Source organism: Danio rerio, chromosome 16 (genome assembly GCF_049306965.1).
Source record: "Danio rerio strain Tuebingen ecotype United States chromosome 16, GRCz12tu, whole genome shotgun sequence".
NCBI classification, from domain to species: Eukaryota; Metazoa; Chordata; class Actinopteri; order Cypriniformes; family Danionidae; genus Danio; species Danio rerio.
In genome coordinates this window covers 45,038,349-45,064,070 of record NC_133191.1, presented here as the reverse complement: position 1 = coordinate 45,064,070, position 25,722 = coordinate 45,038,349, and the positions used below count along the sequence as shown (strand labels likewise).

Sequence of the window (25,722 nt, the reverse complement as noted above, 5' to 3'; positions counted from 1 at the left end):
GTAAATAATTGTTACTATAAATCTTTATTTTTATAAATCTTTATCTTTAAATCTTCCTTAACGCTAAGTTTTATGAATATGCAAAAACAAATTATTATTTTTCATGATAAATTAATGTATTTGTTTCATTTTTTTCATTGTTTCTCACTAAGAATATAGCTGTTTTGCAGTAGTCTTTTTAGTAAATATTGTAGTGTTTATAGTTTACTTTTTGTCTTAAATTTAATTTTACTTAAAGTTTACTTAAAGTTTTTGTCCTTAATTTTTTTTGTCTGCATAAATGTTTACTTATTTTTCATTTTTGTTACTTTCATTTTAAAGTAAAGTACCTGGCATGTTTTTTATCTTAACTTTTTATTATTTTTTAATTCATTTTATGTTTTTATTGATTTTTTTGTTTGTTTTATTTATGTATTTATCTCAGAATATATTTTAATGGTTTTAGATATCACACTACAGCCATGAAATAGTTTTTAATTGTAGTTATAAACCTTTATGCTTTGCCACTATCCTCTTTAACACTAGGTTTTATGTAAGCAAAATATTAATATTTTTTTATAATAAATAATTGTTTTTGTTTTTCCTTTTTGCAAAAAAAGTTATTGGTTATAATAAATGACAGTGGAGCACAATTTCACCCATATTTTGCCAATTTATTTTCACAAAATGCTTTCAATTTATAAAAAATCATTTTTGTGAATAAAAAATTCACATTGCAGTCAAATTTATTTGATCTGGAGAAAATAACAGATGACTCCTACCAAATATTGACGTTAGATATACCTAAATGAATTATATATCCCAATAAAGCATTGTAGGGAGAATAAGTCAGAATCCAGAATAATTGTCTGTCAGAAGGGTGCTCTCAGCGGGCAATGACAAAAAAAGGTCACTAATGTGCTGGATGTCACATATACGAAATCATCCAAACACTAAACAAACCTTAAAATTGAAACAACTACAATCTCAGAGAGAAAGAGAGAGAGAGAGAGAGAGAGAGAAAAAGAGAAAGAGAGAGAGATACAGACAGGCACATACAATTAAAGAGACGTTATTAATGTTTTTGAATGAATTCTCTTACACTTACCAAGGCTGAATTCATTCATTCATTCATTCATTTTCATTTTGACTTAGTCCCTTTATTATTCAGGGGTTGCCATAGCGGAATGAACCGCCAGGCTGAATTCATTTAAGCAAAAATAATCTATAGAAAGTTCAAAAGAGCAGCATCTGTCTACAAATATATTACCATGTCCAGAAATCACTCTAAAACCCTGGCGGTACTTATTTAGTGCAATACGAAGAGAAAGAAAGAGAACAAAAATATCAAACATCTGACACACTGATAATAGTCCATGTTGACATGTCTCACTAGCAAACTACAAATACTCCTCGACAACGGGTTCCATGCTGCCTGTGTGCCCTCGGAGAGGTAAACACATTTGCGGTAGTTTACCAATCAGCATTTCATGCCAGCGCGGTTTCTCAGAAGCACAGCAGTGTCTGATCTGATCCGCTGATTGTGTTTGAGGCGCTGACGCTAATGTTTTTTCCCCCCCTTTCTGCATAGCTCATTTAGCCTCCATTGTGCATTTGTACACAAAAGTGTTCTCTGCTGTCATCAAGTGTACGTGGAAATGCAGATCGCTGATGAGTGTGTGACAGGCGAAGGCGGATCGTGTGTGTGTGTGTGTGTGTGTGTGTGTGTGTGTGTGTGTGTATGTGTGTAATAGGAATAGTAAAGAGCTTTGGCACCAACGCACAGCACTTGAGACCACATCAACATTAATTAAAAGGAAAATAGAGATTGAAATAGAAGGAGAAGGAGACAATAAACCCATGGAAAAACAAGTTTAAATCCAAACAATAAACCTACATTAAGTGATTCCACACATTAAAACTTTACTGCACATAATCAAAGAGTACGGATGTAAAGAGTAATGTTTAGCTTGGACATGTAGAACCACACACCAAACTTGATTACAGTGAATAAAGTATGAAAAAAATTCTTAATCTTTTTCGTGAAATTCTTGCAGTTTCTATTAAAATGAGACCAAACTTAATTTAGCAAATTATTGAGATTTTTTTAGATGCTTTATCTATTGAGATAAAGAATCGCTGTTGTACTTTTCCTGCAGGTACAGGATGTCAACACGACTTTATACCCCAACGTCATGGGGACATTGAATTACTATTTGGAAACGAAAATTAAGTGACTTCAAAGCCCAATGTCAGGCAGACGACAATGCCCAACGTCCAATGTAATATCAATCAAATATCAATGTCTAATGATGTTACAGCTTGACGTTGTGTGGAAGTTACCACTATGATGTCTATCAGATGTTGGATTTTGGTTGCTATACCTTACGAATAAATATCAGTATTTGACGTCAGTATGATATTGGTTTAGGATGTTGGCTTTTATGTTGGATTTTAGTCACTTTTCAACACAACCTAAAATCAACCAAATATCAACGTCATTTGATGTCATTATTGGACGTCAAAATAACAATGTCCTTAGATGCTGACCACGACCTAAATCAAACCATATTAACGTCTTATGAAGTTGTGTGTCTGCTGTGTTAATATAGATGTAAGTTATTTTTTACTGGTTTCTCACTATAAATATAGCCACTTTACAGTTGTTTTGTTGTTTTATCATCGAGTAAGTATTGTAGTTTTTATTGTTTACTTTTTGTTTTCAGTTTAATTTTAGTTAATGTCAGGATTGGTGGGTGGGTAAAGGAGGGAGGACTCGAGTGCAGCAAATAATATGGGTTTTTATTATGAAAATAAAATGTAAATAAAACAACCCAGAGGGGGGAAACATTAACAAAACAAAACAAAGACAAAACAACACACACCAGGACGAGAGAGCACATCCTGACTTCGCCTAGACCATGGCCCGAGCGCAGTCATGACGACGCTCATACAAAGATGAAGACAGACAGGAAATATGAGTGCTCACTGGAGAAAACTCAAGGCTGAGCACAACATACTAGACAAGACCGGACTAGTGTCTTGACTCTGCAACCAAAACAAAATTTAACAAGACCGAAGTGGTCAGAATCCTGACAGCTAAAATTTTACAGTTAAAATTTTTGATATTTGTGTTTTTTCATTAATTTTATGAAGTCAGCACAATTTTATTTTAACTTTATTTTTCATTTTTCTTTTTTAGTCTTTTTTTAATAAAAATCTTTTTTAGTCTAGCTAAAATATCTTTTTCAAAAATTATTTTACAGTTAACCCTTTTTATATGAGATTTTATCATAAATATTTAGAATTTTTGTTGAATTTATGTTTTTATATCAGAATATATTTTAATAATCGTTTTAGTTCTGTTTAACAATAATAAACCGGTGTGAATCCAACTTATAAACAATTAGTTAGCCTTTTCTCATTTGCTTCAAATGCAAAATATTAAATGCTACACAAGTAGATACAGACAGTTCATGGGATTGTGGTAAATATTTAAAATGTAGAGGGACCAACCATTTTAACCCAAAAATGACCATCCTGTCAGATGAAGAAGTATTCTAAGCTGTCTTATCAAAACTGGTTAAAAACTGGTACAATCTACAGTGCATCGAAACTGCAGCTTCTTACTACACAAAGTCTATCTTGCACAAAAAGGAAATCAGTTTAAACAGAATTAACACATAAAAACAGTAGCAAAATCCCTTTAGACATAATTAACACACAGCAAATAACAATAGGAACAGTTGTTTCCAGTCATCAGGCCCTGCAATTCCACTAAAGAGGTCTTCATGACCTATACCTGGTTTGGTAGCTCCTGAAAATATGGTTTTGACAGACAAAGATAGGGATAAAGACACGTCAACTGAACATTCCTAAATTAGCTAATGTTTTAACTTTATTTACTGCTCAAAATGATTTAAAATATGAATTACCAATTCAAATAATACTATTAATAAAGTAATGAGAAAGAGGATAAATGCTGATCTGAAGAAAGAAGTCTAAAAAATATTGAATATCGTTAAAAAAAGAAGAAAAAAAAGAGGCTCATTTGCTTGCAGGTCTCATCTCTTGCAATTAAAGTATCCTTCTATTTGTATACATTTTTGAAACTTGTATTTACATGTACTGTAAACGCATGCTTGTTACTAATCTAATCTCCTCTTCATCTTTTTTTTTCTCCAGATGTGAATGACAATGTTCCCTTCTTCATGTCGTCCACGTATGAAGCAACAGTTCCAGAAGGGGCAGAAATTGGCACATCAGTCGCTCAGGTCTCAGCCACCGATCTAGACTCTGGTCTTCATGGCATGGTGAGCCTCGTTTCAGCTCTTTAACCCATGTCTGTTTGGCCTTTGCAACAAGGTCTTTTCGAAATCCTCTTTCTCTTCTCAGATTAACTACATCATTCTGAAGGACCAAAGCGGTGACTCGCAGTTCTTCAGCATTAATTCCTACACAGGCATCATCCACACGCGGGCCACCTTCGACCGTGAGCAGAAAGGCTCGTACTTGATCGAAGTCCAGTCTCAGGACAGCTCCGAATCTGCCCGACCCGGTCAGCAGGGCCAACCCAACACAGGTGTGATCAATCAAGCGTGTCTTCTTCATCCCTTGGTTTCCCCCTCCACCAATTAAAGACGGGCCACAGCAGCCTCCAGCATGAACTCCATTCATTAAGACTTCAATGAGTCATGCCTAATGAAGAACTAATGCCGTCCTAGGGATTTGTGTGTAATATAGGCCACGTTTAATACAATAAGTCCACAGTTGCAATATTAAACAGCCATTAAGATGTTTAATACATTTTATGGAATAAATCATTACAAGTTTTCACAAATAATAGTTTCTCATTAATGCTTTCTAAGAAGACTACAGTCTTGTAAATATGTTTTCATAACAGCGAAATAAGTTTGTTAAAAACTCTGCAGTCTGTAAGAGTTTTTTTAGAAGTTAATAGTTTGATTTTGCAAACATGCATTAATTAAACCCATATTCATCAAAGATTCAGAAAAAATATAACTGTTTTCAACTTTAAAGAAACACTCCACATTAAAAAATGCTCATTTTTACAATTCCCCTAGAGTTAAAGAGTTGAGTTTTACCATTTTTTTTTATCCATTCAGTCAATCTCTGGGTCTGTCGGGATCACTTTTAGCTTAGCTTAGCATAGAGCCCTGAGTCAGATTAAACCATTAGCATTTATTTAAAAAAAAATTACCTTGCAAGCATGGGGACATTTGTTAGAGATGATTTAGAAAATATTTAATTAGGTCCATATCCTGAAATATCTATCTGAACTAGTGTTGTCACGATGCTGAAATTCGATACCAATCGGTACTGAAATTTAAAAAAACGACCATTTCTCGCTAACGTTTGAGCGCTGTTGAGCACGTTCTTAAACATCGCTGATTTGCCATTGGCTCTTTTTCAATTCCACGAACGCAGAGAACAGACTTGCGTTCTTGTTGATACCATTTTTGTCAGGTTCCCTCTAAAGAACAAACTTGGGAGACATGAGATGCTGAGAAATCAGATGCTGTGTTCTTCCTGATGGTCACATGACCTTCATGCATTTTTAACTGAAATTATTTAAACTTTACAGCATTCATACAATGATTTGTTGTTTTTCCCCTTTTAAATATACAGTTGAAGCCAGAATAATTAGACACTCTGTTAATTTTTTTCCACAATTTTCTGTTTAACGGAGAGAAGATTTATTCAACACTTTTTTTTAAACTTAATAGTTATACTAACTTTTTATAGTAACTGATTTATTTTATCTTTGCCTTGATTATAGTAAATAATTTTACTATCTTTTTAGAAGACACTTCTATACAGCTTAAAGTGACACTTAAAGGCTTAACTAGGTTAATTAGGTTAACTAGGCAGTTTAGGGTAATTAGGCAAGTTGTTGTATAATGATGCTTTGTTCTATAAAATATCGGGAAAAAAAGCTCAAAGGGGCTAATAATTTTGACCTTAAAATGTTTTTTTTTTTTTTACTTTTTTTTACTTTTTACTTTTATTCTAGCCAAAATAAAACAAATAAGACTTTCTTCAGAAGAAAAAATATTATCAGACATACTGCGAAGATTTCCTTGCTCTGTTAAACAACTAAATATTTTAAAAAGTAAAAAAATCAAAGAAGGGCTAATAATTCTAACTTCAACTGTATATACCATGCACAAAAACCTTAAAAATACTTTGCACAATAGAAATAAAACAGATTTTAATGATAATTTTAGCAAATAAACACCCTTAATGTGTTTATGCCTTTATAAAGATTTAATGTTTAAAGATGTTAATGTTTACTTCCACCGTCTATATTGGGGAAACTCCTGATATAAATAAGTTATATTTCTGAACTTTAGTAATAAACAGATATAAAATGCTGCAGTTCCCACCTCCTTTATTCATCCGCAATGACTTCCAGCACTTCTCGAAAGAAAGTTTAGCAATCATTTCTGCATCGGTGCATCCTCGATATTAAGAACACATCCGGGGACTTTCATGCATCCTTTATTCTTGCGATCTTGAGTTTTGAAACTGAACTTTGGTGGTTGATTATGGTGCTACACAAGAACACAAGGACACAAGATAGATGAAGAATGCATACTGAGAAACAGCCTTGGTGTTCACATGCTCAACGGAAATGACTGTGATTGGCCGTGAAGCCGAACTCACCGCTGAATACTTAGTGTAACCACAGATACAGGGACACTGGAGTGCTTTATAAACAGACCAGCCGATCTTTGCATCTTTAAAATGTTCCAGTGTTCCTGTATCTGTGTTTATACTCAGTAAACAGCGGTGAGTTCGGTGAACTGATGACCTTCATGGCCAGTCATTGAGCCTGTGAACACAAAGGCAAATCATCGCTGTTTAAAAATGCTCAACATCACTCAAATGTTAGTGGGAAAAACCATTTCTAAAATTCCAGTACCAATTGATATCGAATTCCAGTATCATGACAACCTCTTATCTAAAACATGAATACACAGAAGATGGCTGATTTTCAGGGGCTGCATAATATCATTGCGTCTGCTTTATCATGGTAGCAGCAGCTAAAGTCCTTTGATATGCTAGCATGAGAGTATATAGTTCAGGGGTGTCCAAACTTGGTCCTGGAGGGCTGGTGTCCTGGGTAGTTTATCTCCAACTTGCTACAACACACCTGTCAGGAAGTTTCTAGTTTATCTATTAAGAGCTTAATTAGCAAGTTCATGCGGGTTTGATTAAGGTCAGACCTAAACTCTCCAGGACAGCGGTCCTCCAGGACCGAGTTTGGACACCCCTGGTATAGTTCCTATAGCCATATCAGCCTAGAAAATAGCAACTTTTAGTTTTCCATCTGTCTTAGTGTAACTACACTACATAATGTAACTACAGGTAAGCTTTAAATAGGAAAATTATTGAATGTCTTTGGTCATTTTTGAGTGAGATGCTAACAGTCTAAACTGATTCAATAGTCTATGCTAAGCTAAGGCTATGCTAAAAGTTTTCCAATTTTTCAGTTTTAAGATGGATTAAAAAATGATAAAATTCCTAATTTAATTCTAAGTTGTAAATTCAGTCTATTTTCAACAAAAGGAGAGTGTTCATTTGAAAAATAAGAAAGAGTGAGCAAATTAAAATCATTTATGAAGGATGCTGAAAAATTTGCGATCAGAAATACATAACAGCTCATTTAAATATTTTAATAATGTTTCATGATATTATTTTTTCATGAAATAAATGAACCCTTAATGATACTTTTTAATTAAAATAGTCTTACAAACGCCAAGCTTTTTCACTGCAGTTTAAACATATAGTATATAGGCATGTTCATTTGTGCTTTGACGATAATTAATTATTAATTAATTGTTAATTAATCGTCACTATACAATGAATGCCAATGACTTGTTTTTGTTTTGTTGTCGCATCTTGGTTTGATTTATAATAATTATCCATAAAGAACGTCTTTCCTCTTGAGATACTTATTACATTAATGTATTCTGGAAGTAATACACACCTCTTCTGCCCCATAGACACAGCCTACGTGAGGGTTTTTGTCACGGATGTTAATGACAACGCTCCAGCTTTTTCTCAGCCGGTTTATGAGATCAGCGTGGAGGAAGACAAGGAAGTGGGCTTCGTGGTCATTACTGTTACAGCTAACGATGAAGATGAAGGTAATTTTTTCTGTTGTATGTAGGCATGTCATATATATTATTTAGGCGGTTCTATCACTTGTCTTTAGTTTTGCTGCTTTAGATTTGTTTGTTTGGGTTTGTATCTGACAGCCCACTGATACTTTTGACGGAGAAGGAGAAGGAGGGGCTGCAAAAAGATATTGAGCGAAATAAATCTAGGTGGAAAATTCGCTTCTGTTTGTGCTGAGCTTGTTAGCAAATCTCTGCGGTGAATGTGGGAGTAACAATTTCAGCACCCCATTTGATGTTTGTCTCTTTGATTTGTTTTTCTTTGTTGTCTTCAAGAAAAAGAATTAAATAAGTAGCAGGCCTTCTTTAATGATGGAAGTAAACCCATGTGTGAAAGATTTTGTGTAGAAATTTACATGAGATGCACGGCATCTGAGAGCCTAGGCAAACAGCCATTGAGATTTTTAAATGGATCGGGATATGCGGCTCTGCCCTTTTGAAATATATATACAGAAATGATAAAAGTCGTGTATAATGGCATATTTTTGACAAAACTCTTGGGAGCCTTTACTTGGTGGCTTAACCAGAGATTAAATGAGAAGGAAAATAACAAGTGTATTAAACAAGCTGCACGGATTCCTCCCTCTGTTGTGTGTCAGTCAAATAACAAAACTTTCAAATCTTTCCATCTGCTAACAAAGGAAACAGAATGTTTTCTCCAAAAATGAAAACTCTGTCATTATTTATTCACACTCATGCCATCTGTAATTTCTTTTTTATTCTGTATAACACAAAAGAACATTTTTGTATTTCAGAATGAGCGATTTTGATCATACAAAGCCAATGCAAGTTTATTTATATAGCACATTTCATACACAATGGTAATTTAAAGTGCTTTGCATAAACAGGTATAAAAAAAGAGAAGTATAATAAAATAAAAACAAAGAATAAAAATGATCAAAACAGATTAAAGTGTGAAAAACAGATTTAAAAAAATGAAAAAGTAAAGAAAGACCCAATAGTGTGATCTGTCAGATGTAGCACAGTGCTCATTCAGTAAAGGCGCAGCTAAACAGATGTGTTTTCAGTCTTGATTTGAACGTGCCTAATGTTGGAGCACATCTGATCATTTCTGGAAGCCGATTCCAGCAGCGTGGGGCGTAGTGATCAGCTAGGTTTGTTTTTAATGAGCAGATCTTAATGCATTGATGTTTTAGGCCATTTAGTGATTTATAGACAAGTAATAATAAATTAAAATCCTTTTTGAATGTAACTGGGAGCCAATGTAAAGACCTGAGGACAGATGTGATGTGCTCTGATTTTCTGGTTCTGGTCAGATTTCTGGCAGCCTTTTTAGGAGGGCCAGTGAGGAGTCCATTACAGTAATCCACCCTGCTGCTGATAAAAGCATGAACTTTTATCACCTTTAGTCCTCTCTAAAATAACAATATAAAGAATTAGCTCCACATCAGAGCCATAAAACTGGATTTCAATGTTACTGAATGAGGAAGTTTATATTTTATGTAATTTTTTACAAATATTTGATACAAATACACAACCATGTTATTTTAATATCAACGAGATTCTGTCATACTTTTTGTTTACTTTTTTGTACAGTTGTGTATGTTTAGGCAATTTATTATTTTGTTGTGAATTATTTTAGTACATCAAGTAAAATGAGAAATGTATCTCCTTGGCAATAAGAAAGCTAGATGAACTAAAATACTTGAGTAACCCATTGGTCCTACTGCGCCCAACCCTGTCTGAGCTAAAAATCAAACCAGCAATTCTTTGCGTGATAGTCGGTTGCTCTAACAAGGAGGCTAAAGGCCATAGCCTCTAACGTCTGTCGCTAGAGCACCATTTGAGGTCAGAGGAGTGAAGTTAACCGGCATAGCACTTCACTTGCTGGCCTCTATTACACATAAAATGTTATTGGTTATTTTATTTTAAATAATAAAATCATCCTTTTTTGATCAAAGGGAAAGTTTAGCCAAACATAAACATTTACTCACTTTAAAGTAGTTCCAAACCTGTATAAATTCACTTCTTCTGTTGAGCACAAAAAAGGTCTGGTAACCAGACAGATCATTTAACCACAGACTTTCATATTAGCAAAAAATACTATGGAAGTCATTGGCAACTTGTTACCAACATTGTGAAGTGCTCTGAAATGTGCATTTTTATTCAATGTTTGATGTAATCTTAACTAAACATACAAACTAAAAAATAAGTACATAGCATTGCTTCTCCACTTAAAAAAAAAACAATATCGTTTTGTTTTATTACTGCTCTGCCAGTGAGAGTGGTTAAGCGCATCAAATGAAAGCTATTGAGAATTGTATTGAAAGGGGTCGGGGCATGTCAGTAACTAGAAAGCATTTGATTGGTCAAGATGTGATGAGAAACTGAAGTATGAGATGATGTGAAAAAAATCATTGATCCATTCAGGCATAAGCTTTCCATGTTTATACGAGTTTTATATTTTGGAGCACGCTACTCTTATAGCTATCTTAAAAACTAACGGTACTAATACCAACATCTAAAAAACTTTATTTTAATTAATGGGACCTTTAACTGGAAGGTATGATGACAGAATATATTGTTGTGTAATCTGTCACTTTAACTATAAAAGTCTGTGTTCACAACAACATGAGGATGAGCAAATGTTAACAGAATTTCACATTTTCCACAAACTGCATTTTTAAGATAACACAGACAGGCGAAGAGAGGACAACATGCAGTTTTGTTGTCTTAACCGCTCAACACAGCAGCTTACTTTGGTATTGTTACCAAAGTATGCAGAACCCCTCAAGGGCAAGCTGAAATTGCAGGGAGTTCATGTTTATTTCAGTAGTGTACAGACTTTGCAATGATGTAACCATCACCATTACACCATTTTACAGAAAGCAGCCTGTGTATTTTTGTCCATGTAATATACAAGATGGCAAAATTAGCATGTGCGCGAGCATTGCTGACAGTGTACTTTACCCTAATGCTATGCATTGTTTGACCTCAGGAATAAAACTTGGCTGTTTAGTAAATGTTTTATTTATGTCTTTAGAGAGCCCCGTATCCTTCAGATGATCTGCCTGAAAACATCGCCTTAGCAGCAGAAGCCATGTGAATGCATGAGCAGCTTTGAATTAGCCTAGCGAGCTCTCTGTGGTCAGTTGAATTAGCATATTCTGAGTGACTGCTAGTGTTGATTTTGTGAGTTTTGGAACTCCGACAGCCATAGAGTCGGCCCTGTTAATCTGGACACGACAGGCTTGGACAAATCACCTATCCGTCCAATGTAGCGTGGCAGCCTGCCTGTCTGCCCACCCCCTCATTTCTCATCCTCCGCCTGTAGAATATTCCAGGCTGTCACCTCCACACATCTCAGTGACACCATTCTTCCACCTGATCTCGGTCTGATTTCCATCAGGGCATGGCGACTTGGGCTCATCTGTCAACATAAACAAACAGGCGGGAGCGCAATGCCTCTCACGGTGGTGCGGCTTCACCTGTTACATATGCATGACAAATTAGCTGTGGCGTGGAGCCGTGTCAACAAGCAGGCTGCGGTGAAGGAGACAGGGGCAGCGGGATGGAGATGTGCAGGTGTCTGATAGCTCATTAACGATGAGGCGCCCGCACCGTTGTGGAGGTGAGAAGGGTGACTTGACCTGCCACGGCTGGATGGACAGTCCGGAGCCGAGCGACAGCTAATATCTCACGACTGTCATGAAGGGGAATGCAAATCGAAGCTTGATGTCCCTCTGTCCCCGTCCTGCTTTGGAAGGCACAATGAATGAGATCGCCATTAAAATGCAATATTTCTTATTACGCTGGGGATGAAAATGGGGAATTGGAATAATTAGTAGCTGATTTGAAGGAGAGGAGGAATTTTATGGTCCTGTTAAGTGTTTCCTAAAGCTGATTAGCAGTGCCCTCTTTGAGCTGTTCATTAAACTCCAGACTGATTTCCAAGATGGAATATGTAAAACATGCCGAACTTTCTTCAACAGCCGATTGAGCACAAGGTCTTCAAGACTTTCAGCTGTCTTTCATCGGCTGTGACCATCCTATAGATCACAGTAGTTAGGTTTAACCTGGTTGGCCCATGGTGCCGCTGTAGGGAGGGCCGCCATATGGCCTGGCTGGTCATTAAGAAAGCTTGCTTTTGGCAAAATTACTAGAGCTCCCCTCAGCAAGTGTCACAGCACATCACACTTCATATCCGTGATGGCCGTAGCCAGGATGAGCGTGACACGTTCTAATGAAATCCTCACACATCACGCCCAGATGGTGTTTGTCTCATAGAATCTGATCCGGACTGGTAAACAGAGATGGCACAAAACTAAATCCTTGTCCTCGCTACAGTGTACCATGGTGGGTAAATCAAGTCGGGGTCAAACCGGAGAGCAGCAGAAGAGGGAAAAATTTAATGATTGATTAAAATAAGATACATTTTCAATTTCAAATCAAAACTATCACATTTAAAAAGTCAAATAGGATTCGTTTAATTATGATTTGATCAAGTATCATCTGTGTGTTATGTTGAAAATGATGCACAGTTTGTTTGTGACATACTGTATTGTGTTCATATGTATGTTGATTTCCGTATTTAAGCACAATCATATCATGCCTGTGTGCATTAGAGCCGCCTTGTCCTTTATGTAATCCTCATCAAATGAGCACAGATTAATGCTGACATTCTCTTTTTCATCCAGCTCAGCCAAGCTTAACACTTCCTAGTATGCTAACACTTCCCAAACCCCCCAAACAGGTGCCAATGCCAAACTGCGGTACCAGATTACCTCTGGGAACACAATGGGCACGTTCGATGTGGAGCCAGAGGTTGGCACGATATTCATTGCCCAGCGGCTAGACTATGAGCAGGTGCAGCGCTACGAGTTACGGCTGGTTGCGTCGGATGGAAAGTGGGAAAACCAAACAATGGTCGTCATTAATGTCATCAACCAGAATGATGAGGCACCCCTTTTCACTCAGACTGAGTACCATGCCAGCGTCATGGAGGAACTTACAGAGCTTCCAGTTCTTGTGCTAGAGGTGAGAGGTCAAAGCAGACATCAAACAATTGCAGTAATGTTGTCGATGCAACTTGTTGCAGTTTCATATTGGGATTTCCTGAAGTGATGTACAATATTTATTAATGTGCTCATGTAGTTTAAAGCTTAGAAAGAAAAGAGGAAGCCTATTTGAATCAATATTTTGGCACACCCTTCCACGGTTTTAATTCTACTCTAGTGTGTCTCAATATTGCTGTCTATTGTTTTGTCAGTGTAAAAATAGACTTCAAAGGTTTCAAATAAACATACCGGAAAAGAGGCGGAGAGAACCATCAGCATTTCTTTGCTGCGTCTATTAACTTTTAATTGCCTCATGTGTTCCGTGACTAGTGTGTTGAATTCTAATATGCATGCCTGTTTTTTCCCATCTGTGCCTCTCGCAGGTTTCAGCCACAGATCCAGATCAGGAGGCGGACCAGCGTGCAGTGCGCTATTCTCTACACGGGCAGGGAGCTGGTAGCGAATTCACCATAGATGAGATTAATGGTAGGATCTTCGCCCAACGACGATTAGATCGTGAAGTTCGCTCGGCCTGGCAATTCCTCGTACTTGCCACAGATGAGAATGGAGCAGGTCTTACCGGGTTTGCTGATGTTCTAGTCGATGTGCAGGATATCAATGACAATGCTCCTGTCTTCCTGTGTGCAACAGACAATTGCTTTTTGGGTCATGTGCCTGAGAACTCACCAGCCGACACCTCCATCATGGAAATGCGGGCCACTGATCTAGATGATCCAAAAGCTGGCAAGAATGCCATCCTCACCTACAGGATTGTGCAGAATGTGCGCAATGAGATAAATCTCAACCTTTTTTCCATCAACCCAACCACTGGCACCATCTATACCGTCCTGCGTTCTTTAGATCGGGAAGTGGTGGATCGATATCTTGTTGTGGTGGAAGCTCGTGACGGAGGAGGACTTTCGGGAACAGGAACTGCCACTATTGTAATTTCCGATGTGAATGACCATCCTCCAGTGTTCACTCAAAGGGTCTACATGGCCTCCATGTCAGAAAACTTGGACATCAACAGTGAGGTAATGGTAGTAGCTGCCACAGACGGTGATGAAGGTGAAAATTCAGTAATGACGTTCAGCATCATTGGTGGAGATGAAGACCGCAAGTTCTTCATAGAGACTGACAAAGTGAACCGCCGTGGTATAGTGAGGCTGAAGAAAAAGATTGACTTTGAGAAACCACATGAGCGTACGTTCAACTTGACAGTCAAAGTGGAGGATGCTGACTTCTTCAGTCTGGCCTATTGCATCATTCAGGTGGAAGACTCCAATGATCACACTCCAGTCTTTTTCCCACAGTTTTACGAGGCAGGATCCATGTTTGAAGATGTTCCTGTGGGCACCATCGTGGCACAGGTGACAGCCATGGATCTGGACTCTGGTCAAAATGGGAGATTCACATACAGTATTGCCCCAGAATCTGACCCCTTTCAGCAGTTCCTGGTGGATAAGAGTGGTTGGGTTGTAGTAGCTGACTCTCTGGACAGGGAGAAGGTGGCCCAACATAGGCTCATGATCCTGGCCACAGACATGGGGAGCCCTGCTTTGACTGGCTCTGCCATTGTGCTAGTGACTGTACAGGATGTCAATGACAATGGACCAGAGTTTGAGGCTCCATATCGGCCCATCGTGTGGGAGAACACTATTGCGCCACAAGTTATTCACATGAATGACACATCTACTCTTTTGCATGCAATTGACCGAGACACATCATCCAACGGAGGGCCTTTTTCTATCCGTCTGCTGATGCTGACCTCTGATGTTACCAATTTCAACTTGACTGATATGAGGAACGGCAGTGCAATGATTACTGCTCTTCGCAGCTTTGACCGGGAGCAGCAGAAACAGTATCTTCTCCCCATCCTAATGATTGACAGTGGCTCTCCTCCAATGAGCTCCACCAGCACACTTACCGTCATAATTGGAGATAAAAATGACCATCCTCATGCGCCTGGACACAGCGAGTTCATAGTATACAACATACAAGGTATGTTCCAAAGCAATGTCATAATCTTGCTACTATGGTAAAATGCACTGACTTTGGTATTTACATGTCTCACACATAATACTCTATGGTGTTTAAAAATACTGTGATATTACATGTTCAAAACACCAGGGTTCCATGGTATTATTATAAGTGTTACCAAATTTATTTAGCATATTTACTTGGTACTACAAGGTTCTTGAAAGTTTCAAAATACAAGGGTAACGCTAAAGTTTATATATCAAATACTTTGGTTATACCATTGTACTTTTTGTAAACGTTATCATATTTATTTAGCAATAGCATCAGTGTTCATTTTGACAGCAAATTTTGATTGAGCTTTGGTCTTTTGACTAATATTCTATTTTAGTTTTAGTCATATTTTAGTCTTCTGAATCATTTTAGTTTTAGTCTAAGTTTTAGTTTAATTTCATAAGATTTTTTTGTCGACTAAAAAATGTGATTTAATTAAATATTGTAAACATGTATTCATACAAAATGTTCTAACTTAAAATTAAATAAAACAGTCTTAATATAGCTTTTCCATTGAAGACAAAAAAATAGTGACGCAGTGGTGCAGTCGGTAGTACTGTCGCCTCACAGCAAGAAGGTCTCTGGTTCGAGCCTCGGCTGGGTCACTTGACATTTCTGTGTGGAGTTTGCATGTTCTCCCTGCGTTTGTGTGGGTTTCCTCCGAGTGCTCTGGTTTCCCCCACAGTCCAAAGACATGCGGCATAGGTAAATTAGGTAGGCTAAATTGTCCATAGTGTATGAGTTTGAATGAGTGTGTATGGATGTTTCCTAGAGATCGGTTGCAGCTGGAAGAGCATCCGCTGCGAATAAAAACACATGCTGGATAAGTTGGCGGTTCATTCCGCTGTGGCAACCCCAAATTAATAAAGGGACTAAACTGAAAAGAAAATGAATGAATGACAAAAAATTAGATATGCATTGTTTATGTATATCATAAGTAATATGTAAAATTGTGTCTGCAATCAATACACATGTAAGAACAGTAGCCATCTGAAAATCCAGGACTTATTTATCCAGAATTATTTAGCAAAGCCTTTATTTTAACGTAGTAAACTACTAGTCTTTTTAACCTGTTGTTGTTTTCTGTTGAACAGTTTCAAGCCATTAAATCTTTAAAAGGGCTTAAAAAAGTCCACTTTTCACTGTCAGACAATAGCAAGCTTTACTGTTGCAGTTGCTGTTACAGTACATGTAGGTGCTCCGTTATAGCATTGAGTAAATATTAGAGTATTGGCATATTACTGGCAAATGATAACGTGTTATCTTGTAAAATGTGCACTCCGTTCCATAGCTGTGTTAACCCACATAGAGGATTTCCAAAGTGAAAATATATGTAAAAATAAAAAGTTTGATTAATTTCAAGGCATAATTTCAAGTGACTCCCAATAAACAGATTTTTGCACTACAGTATCATTAAATCCCTAAAGACATAATAAATAATCACAACGCTGAATAAATTAGCAGCTAAAATAAAATGCGCAAGGAAAAAACTCGTGAAAATGAATGCTCTGATCATATGAATTTAAGACTTACCGATTTAATATCTTTTAATGTACAATCTAGAGGAGTCAATTCTATAGGTCAGCGAGAGGCTATGCCGTTTCAGTTAAGCAAAAGCACACACTCAGGTGAATAAAATAGATTAGAGTTTACCTTTGCGTGAATTCTGGATGATTCCCTGGCATGCTGATGTCGCTTTATATTTGTTATTGTCTATTTGTCTAAATACAAACACAAATCTTATTTTTTCTCAGCTGTTGCCATTTCATTTAGTTTAATCAGACAGACGGCCCCTTCGAACGATGACTTTTCAAATGTGTGTGTGTGTGTGTGTGTGTGTACATCATGCATCACACATTAAGATTGATTCTGATTGGATAATTTCCAAAGAACATCCCTCAATCACATTCTCGTCTCGTTTTCATTAGTCAACGAAAATGTCAGTATATTTTGATTATAGTTGTCGTCATCATCACTTAATTTTTATTTAGTTTTCGTTGGTAGAAACTTGTTCGTCACAAAAATTATGATTAAAATTTTTCGTCAACAAAATGAACACTGTTTAACATGATATTGTACTTCAACTTATATATCAGTAAATGTTTAATAACTATGTTATTTTAATACCATGGCACAATTTGTAAGTGTTGCAATATGTTCAGCGTGATATTTACAATAATTTAAGATATCTACATGATGTTTCATGGTAATTGTAAAACATTAGTTTTGCTATGTTACATGTCCAAAACACAGCCTGTAAAGCTTTAACCACTCTCAATATATATTTTTAGCATTTTCCTCTTGCATTAGCCCTCTCATGCATTAGCCTTCTAATAAGAATTTGTCATGTAGCTCAAACATGGCATGATGCTAACAATTTGCTTAAATCCCAGGTTTAAGAAGCACATAAACACGAGGCATTTTAAAGGATGTTGATTTCATGACTAACAGGATTACAGCATTTCGTTTTGCCTTTTGGAGAAATGGCAATGTTGCATGCTAATAGCATTGCATCCCCCCCACTGTGCTGTTTAAGTGGGTCCATATGTGCCAATGAGATGCTCTGCTTTTTGCTTATCTCCTTAAAGATACCTCTCCTCCACCCTCCCACACAGGCACGCATCGCCCCAGGTATCGCACAGCCTGGATGGAGGTAGCTTTTCTCTAACCTCATTATGTATTTTCCCCAGGTACACTCCCCACGACGGTACTTGGACAGGTTCAATCCCCTGACCTTGATGACTGGAGCGAGAAGGTTTACAAGTTCGAAGGCAAACCCCCCAGGTGCTTTGATCTTCTATTGAAGTTTGATTCAAACTCTGCTGTGTGTCAAGTGACACCTACAAGGGAAGAAAAAAAAGAACAAAAGCGAGGGGAAGATAAAGGATGAGACCGTGCATATTAGCTCACTGACATCTCGCCTGTCACTCTTCTTTTTAATTTCAAAATTTGCTCTGAAGTGATACATGAATTCTCACCTAGTAACCCATAAGAAAGATTACATTGGCTAGAGGTGCTCTCTAAAGAGCTGCATCTAAGTGATGGTCTTTGTCCAAACCAGATTCTGTGGCTCATGCCAGCGCTAGCACCTTCAAGCAAAGCGATTATGCTAGCACTCCAGCAACCAGTGCCAACTCAATCAGTTTAGTCTTGAGTTCAATCACACTCTATTTCAAGTTCCATCTAAAGCTGTGCCCGACGGTGTGTTATGCAGGATCCGCTCTCATTAATTTGGATAATTAACACATTAATACATTAGCAGTTTGATGCTAGCTTGTGTGACACATCTCTTGGCACTGAGAGCATAGCTTCGATCCAAGCAGTTTTTCATTTGCTTACTTGACAGTTAAGTAGCTAATTTGGCACCGGCGCTGAAGGTTACCATTGAGGTGGAACTCTATTCCTGTTATATGAACATGATTGAATTTAATTTGAGCTGCGACTACTGTGAGTTTAGCGACCTTGCTGCACAATGTCTGGAGTTACAGGGCCAAGCTTACAGTGGCTTCAGTGCAAACGCCATATTAGGAGACATAAAGCAGCGTTGCTCTAATTGGCATGTCATTTTTGTCCTTGTCCTCTTGCACACCCTACAAGACATCATAAGCTTGTCTCTCACACTAGTCTGTATTTGCAGTTAATATCAAAAGTCAAACAGTTGATTTCAACAATACAACTGATGTTTTTCTGCTTTAAACTTTTGTGAAAATCAGTTGTGGACAGTAGTAGGTATGTTTACGGTACTACTGTAGTTTAGTATTTATTTGTAGTAGTATTATATCAGTATGTCTATTTAATATTTTTATCTGTTCTCGAGACAGCAAATAAACAGAAATGATTCATTTAGGCAACAAAGACTCATTCTGAAAACGTCCCCTGTAGCCAGAGGAATGTTATTTATATATATATATATATACTTTCATTTTCTGTTTTTTTTTTAAGTAAAACAGAAAAACAACAATATTGTGTCAGAATATACACACTTTGCACACTTTTAGGGTATAAAAGCCAGAGTATAGCTTTTAAAACGAACGCTACGGGGTGGTATGACAGCGTTCGTTTTGCTCTTACCAGCTGATCGCTTATCTCCATATGGATAGCTTTCTCGCTGTTACCAGTTTGTCCAGTTAGCTCGCCACAACAAAGAGTCCAGCGGAGAATGGTTCCAGAAAGCAGGTAAATCAAAAACAGAAGCCAAAAAATTAATAATCAAGTAGAAAACGAAGAGAATGTGGTAAAATTTGGTAAAAAAATCAGGCAAGGGCTTTTCTTTTTCTGGATTGCTTTTGAAAATTGTCAGTTGGGTTTAGGAAAAGGGGTGGGTGGGTCAGTCGATCGGTCCTCTGGTGGATTTACACGAGAACAGCAGGCGCAAATGGCACTTGCGTTTGAAGTTTGAAATCTGAAAAAGCATACGCAGCAGACTCTGGTGTATTTGCAAAAAAAACTGCAAAAAAAAAAAACACCTCCTGGGACGTATTTGGAGCTCTCCAGAAATGTATATAGTGGTACATTTTCAGAATGAGTCTGGGTTGTATCAAAATGTCAATGTCAATGTGAAAGTCAGCTGTGGACAGTAGGTATAAACTTCCCTACTGTACTTTAGTGTATATAAATCTAATAATAATAATTATTATTATTATTAGTATCATTAATATTATTATTATTATTATTATTATTATTTCAGTATTTTTATTTTATTTGGTTACTTCATTATATTTTTACCCAAAATATTGTACTTTCTTCTTTTTTTCATTTCATGAAAGTAGTGGAGTAAAAAGTTGTTTTAAACTTGAAAAATCATTAACTACTTAGAGATGTGAAGCGGTGTTTGATTTTTAAACAAGACTGATCTTATCAGTTAACTTGTGACAATAAACTGATAAAATTGGACAGCTCTGTTTACATCTGTTCTCAAGGCAACAAATCAGCAGAAATTATTCAAGTTTATTCAAATGTTCAGTTAACAACTTATTCAAATGATTTGGTCAAAGTGAATCTCCAGTAAATAATCCTTCAAAATGTTCACACTTTTTTAAAATAAGTCACAAAAGGGGAGATTGTGAGTGCTTGTCACTAGAGGTCAGATTTCTTGCGACGTGGGAGTACATTTAAATGTAAAATAGAGGTCTGTTATTCTGGTGTAATTTGAACAGGAGCGGGCGGTCTAACAATATAGCGCTCCCGGGTCCCGAAGCTTTTTTCGGAAGAGCACATCTGTGAATTTCGCAGTCTTATTGAGCACCAGTACAGCCACTGCTCACAACTGTTGGGCATGATGAACACATGGACCAGTGCTTCCTGCACATGCTTTTTTTTTCACACAGTCTGTGCCTGCATCATCTGCATAACAGTCCTCAGAGCAGACTTTACCAACAGTTTTACCTCAGTTTTACACAAGACTGGAACCCAAGTTTTAAGGTGGCACTCATGTCTTAACCCAAAGAGGCAAACAAAACTTACATATAGCCTACAATCCTTGTACAACCCCACACTTTTACCTGTTATCTCTCTCTTACCTAATTAAGATTTTGTAAACCAGATCTAAATTTAGCAGGAACTGGCGGGTTAAGTAGAAAAAGTGGTGGGTTGGGTAGCGGGTGAACAAAGGCTGAATATACAGCAGGAGCAGTTGGGTGCGGAATAAAACCTTGCAGGAGCTGGACTAAAATATTAGTCCTGTGCAGATCTCTACTCATGACTGATGACACAAAATATTAGACTCTAGATTGAGCATTTTGCTATTTTCACTGAACTATGAGTATGATCAGTGTACTGTAACAAGTTTTGTTAATAAAACTAAACATTTTCCTGGAAATTAAATAATCATTCATCAGTGAGATATTTTTCCTTAAATACTCAAATGCAGGAAAAACTCAAGCATTTTTGTACTTTGTTTTAAGTATAATTGAAAAAAGAAGACTTTGTGCTCTTACCAGGGTGTGCTTGATTTGTCTACTTCATTCACCACTGTTCCAAATACAGAGCAGCCATAACACAACTGTGACCTAGACAGAGAAAGAGCTTATCCATACAGAGAGAGCGAGAGATTGGTGCAGGCCAGCTGTTCCTGGAATCTCTTATCCAGAGCTGCAGAAGTGTCCCTGTCATGGTCATCACATCTGGGCACGGAGACAGGAGCTGACATAAGTGCTTTCACTGATATACACACCGCCATTAATAATACATCTTGAGTCATCTTACGGCATCATTGCTGCTCTCTCATGTGTGATGATCCAGGAATGAACCTTTGGAATGAATCTCTAGTTACTGTACAGTTACTTACACTCTGGTTTGTCTAAATTTAAAGGGATAGTTCAAGCAAAAATCGGAAATTCTGTTGTGTTGTTCCAGATCTGGTTGAATTAACTTTCATCTGTCAAACTGAGAAGTTCATGGTCCCTTCTCACAAAACTTTGTTGTTTTAATGCACTAGAGAAACAGTTCATTTAAAAAAGTCTGTTAATTAACAGTTCTTCATAATTTTTATTCTGTTTATTTATGCTTATTTACATTATGCTTGATTATACATTATGCTTGATTTCTGCTCTGACAGCCTTGGATGGTTTTTTTCTTTAAGTTTAACAAAGTGGATATTATCAACATTTTTTGTAGTTAGAAATTATGTAAATGTAAAATAGTGTACAGAATATTAACCGTCAATAGTTTTTCTCTAATTTTATGTATTTACTTATAAATACAGTTGAAGACAAATGAATAGCTCCCTTGTGAATTTTTTATTCTTTTTTAATTGTTACCCGAGTGATGTCAAACAGAGCAAGGACATTATCAAAGTATTTCTCATAATATTTTGTCTTCTGGCTGGAATAAAAAACATTTTCTTTCCTTTCTTTTTTTTATTTATTTTTGATTGACTTGACCACTTCACGTAGTTACTTCTTTAAATCGGGCTTTTATCTGAATTGAAAGTTATTAGAAATTAGTTATTAAAACTATTTTAAGGAAATATTTTAAATAAATTACAATTTTCACTGGAGGGCTAACAATTTCACTGTATATTATTTAGTGTATAATAAAATGTTTTAAAGTGCTAAATTGGCAAAAATCATCAGCGAAAAAGTGTATATATTGTAAATGGAAAACACTTGTGAATCACTAAATGCAATGTGTGTTAAATAATAGATATTTGTAACAATGTAGACAGATGCAGTTTCTCCCAGTGAATGAGAACCCCTCCTAAATTATGAATTGTCCTTTAAGCTCTTGTTGTTATAAATATTTAAATGTGGTAAATGGTAAAACTGTCACTTCACTAGTTGAGTCTTAAGTTAATTCTTGTCTTCACAGGCAGTTCATTCTGAACCAGAACAATGGTCAGCTGAGTGTCCGAGAGGGAACTGCCGCTGGATTGTACAGTCTGCAGGTGAGGGTGGCTGATAAGAGCTGGCCTGACGTCACCTCGTCGGCTGAGGTCACGGTGATGGAGCTGCAAGAAGAGGCTCTGAGGAACGCTGCCTCCATCCGACTGGCCAGTGAGTGCCGTTTCACAAACACTGAAATCTTAAAACAGTCACACTCTGCATTTTTCTTTATCTATAGTGTATACTAATTACTCTGTGTTTGTTTTCTGTTATTTATTATCTGTTAATATTGTTTTAAATGTCCATGCACTATTTTTAATACATTTGTTTCAATAAATTTACCTAGCAATTGCAGGTAGATTGAAAACAAAATGTTAACCAAGTAACAATATGAATTCAATTTTAAGGTAACATTTTAGTTAAAATTAGAGTTAAATTATCATACAATAGTCTTGTAAAATATACTTCAAGGTGCGACATGGTGGCTCAGTGGTTAGCACTGTAGCCTCACAGCAAAAAAAACTTGCTAGTTCAAGTCCCAGCTGGATCAGTTGCCATTTCTGTGTGGAGTTTCTCTGGGTGCTTCCCTGATGAATAAAGGGACTAAGCCAAAAGAAAATGAATGATGAATATATTTCAAAAAACTTTTATATATACAGTAATAAAATCATTTTACAGTGCATCATGAAAAACTGCATTCTCATTGATTAAATTAATTAATTTATTCATTCAATTTGTGTTAGCCCTTGTGTGCTGTTGGGTTATAAATAATGTTAGTCAATGGGGCAGGAACAGCCTCTAACATAACGAAAGGGTAGTAAGTTTAAACAATACACAAGGGTTAAACAAATGTATAACTCTGTATGCATGCTTTGATTTTAGAAACACAAACTAGATTGATAAAACTATCCAAGCTTACAATGAGCTCCAGAACTATTTTCAAGCTCATAAATTGAAACCAAGCTAAAACCAGCTGAAACCCAAAAACATAATAAATACATGCAACTGTGCCATCATATAATGTTAGAAAAAGCAAATAATATAGTTTAACCTCGAAAGTTTGTGTAAAAGCAGATTTTGTCACAATGTACTGCAAAATCATATTTATAATAGAGTATAATGAATAATTCAATACACAACTTGTAAGTGCTCTTGCTTTTTTCACATGTGAAGAGGTCTAAAAAACTATTTGAAAGTAAAACTAGAGTTAAAGTCAGAACTATTATTCCTCCTGAATTATTAACCCCTGCATAATTTAATAATAACTACATAATAGTTTTAATAACTAATTTCTGATAACTGATTTATTTTATCTTTGCCATGATGGCAGTACATAATATTTTACTAGATATTATTAAAGATACTAGTATTCAGCTAAAAGTGACTTTTAAAAGCTTAACTAGGTTAATTTGGCAAGTCGTTGTATAATGATTATTCTGTAGACAATCAAAAAAATAATATTGCTTAAAGGGTTAATAATATTGATCTTAAAATTGATTTAAAAAGCAAGTAAGCTTTTCTAGCTAAAATAAAACAAATAAGACTTTCTCCAGAAAAAAAAGTATTATAGGAAATACTGTGATAAATTCCTTGCTCTATTAAACATCATTTGGGAAACATTTGACAATAAATTCGCAGGGCTAATAATTTTGGCTTTAAAGGGAACCTATTTTACCTCTTTTACAAGATATAAGATAAGCCTTTGGTGTCTCCAGTAAAATTTCAACTCAAAATACCATCAGATTATTTATTATAGCCTCTAGAATCTGCTCATTTTACATGTACAGTGTATGTACATTGTGTCTGTTTTTGTAGCCTGTGGCTTAAAATCCAAATGAGCTGCTTCTCCCCGCCCACCGTCCCCATGTGTGTGTCTGCTTCTCATGCTTTATGTCAGATAAACAGCCATCAGTGATAGAGACAGACATGGATGAAGCTAAAATACAGCTCATTATTAAAAAAAAAGTCATGTAAGCTTATTTGATGTATTTGTGGTGGAGTTCATTCAAGCCCTTCTGAAATGATGAGCCTCATGATTTTACTGTCTTTATTACAAACATGCTCTATTTTAAATTCTATTTAAAAATCACAGAGAGCTGTTACAAATATTTTATTCCTAGTTTATCTGCAAAACAGATGTTCTGTGGACAGGTGTTTACAATTTATTATAGAAACATGGTGCCTGTCAATCAATTCAGTGGGCGGGGAAAACAAAATCACTGGGATTAATGTCAGGAGATTTAAAAGAGACTTGTTAGGTTTATAACACTCTGATATGACAGTAGACACACTATACATACAGACAGTTCTGTCCAAACAGCTTACAAAAGTTGATTTTCATCATAGGAGCCCTTTAACTGTATGTGACTACACTAATAAATGTAATACATTGTTTTTAACACTTTGTTTCTATGTGTTTATCATGCACAGACCTGACAGCGAATGAGTTTTTCCGTGCCTCGGCGAATGAGGAAAGTCGATACATGCGTCTGCGTCGCCTGTTGTCGGAACTCTTCCAGACAGATGTGGAGAACGTTGACGTCTTCAGCCTGGCCAGCGGCAGACAACCAGCTCAGCACCACCTCAGCGTTTGGTTTGCCGCTCATGGCTCGCCGTACTACAAACCGGAGAAACTTCACGGCTACATAGCCATGCACAAAGCAAAGGTGACAAAGTCGAGCGTGCACAAAAACTCACACTTTCCCACCAAACCGCGTCTCCTGTGTGTCTCAGACATGGAGTCTATGGAGCCGTTTGCATTTACACGCGTCTCACACCTGCACTCGGAGACACACTGCATGACGGGTCAATGAATATTTTATTTCTATGTAAGGTATGAGATGGTGGGCTGTCGCTTTGGGTCGCTGGGGCAGGGGGAGAGAGGGATACTAGGATTGAGGACTGGATGGAAAGAACATGTTGCTCCCTGTGCAGCTCTATAAATCAGGTGTAGAGTGGGTGTTCTTCACAGCCCAGCGTGGCGCTAATGCTCTCAGCGAGATGATGTTGATGCACAACACAGAAAGCTGCGCTGACATTTTTACAGCCGCTGTTGAGGGATGTGATGGACTGCCCTTGAGAAGGACCCCCGTCACTCCTGAACAAACAAATAAACACACTTATGCTAACAAGCACATGTGCACAGCCACTAAGGAAAAATCACTTGTG

At 36.8% G+C, this 25,722-nt stretch overlaps 1 protein-coding gene across 2 annotated transcripts in view; it reads left to right on the top strand.

Annotated features, from left to right (window-relative positions):
* si:dkey-22o22.2 overlaps window positions 1-25,722 on the top strand; it is a 368,709-nt gene that overhangs the window by 311,278 nt on the left and 31,709 nt on the right. For both annotated transcript variants that reach the window (XM_073926494.1, XM_001921088.9), the window contains 8 exons: window positions 4,165-4,292; window positions 4,375-4,561; window positions 8,010-8,153; window positions 12,898-13,181; window positions 13,585-15,202; window positions 17,923-18,016; window positions 22,541-22,725; window positions 24,985-25,220. In XM_073926494.1, the coding sequence (XP_073782595.1) occupies window positions 4,165-4,292; window positions 4,375-4,561; window positions 8,010-8,153; window positions 12,898-13,181; window positions 13,585-15,202; window positions 17,923-18,016; window positions 22,541-22,725; window positions 24,985-25,220 (2,876 nt within the window). The remainder of the gene's footprint in view (window positions 1-4,164; window positions 4,293-4,374; window positions 4,562-8,009; window positions 8,154-12,897; window positions 13,182-13,584; window positions 15,203-17,922; window positions 18,017-22,540; window positions 22,726-24,984; window positions 25,221-25,722) is intronic.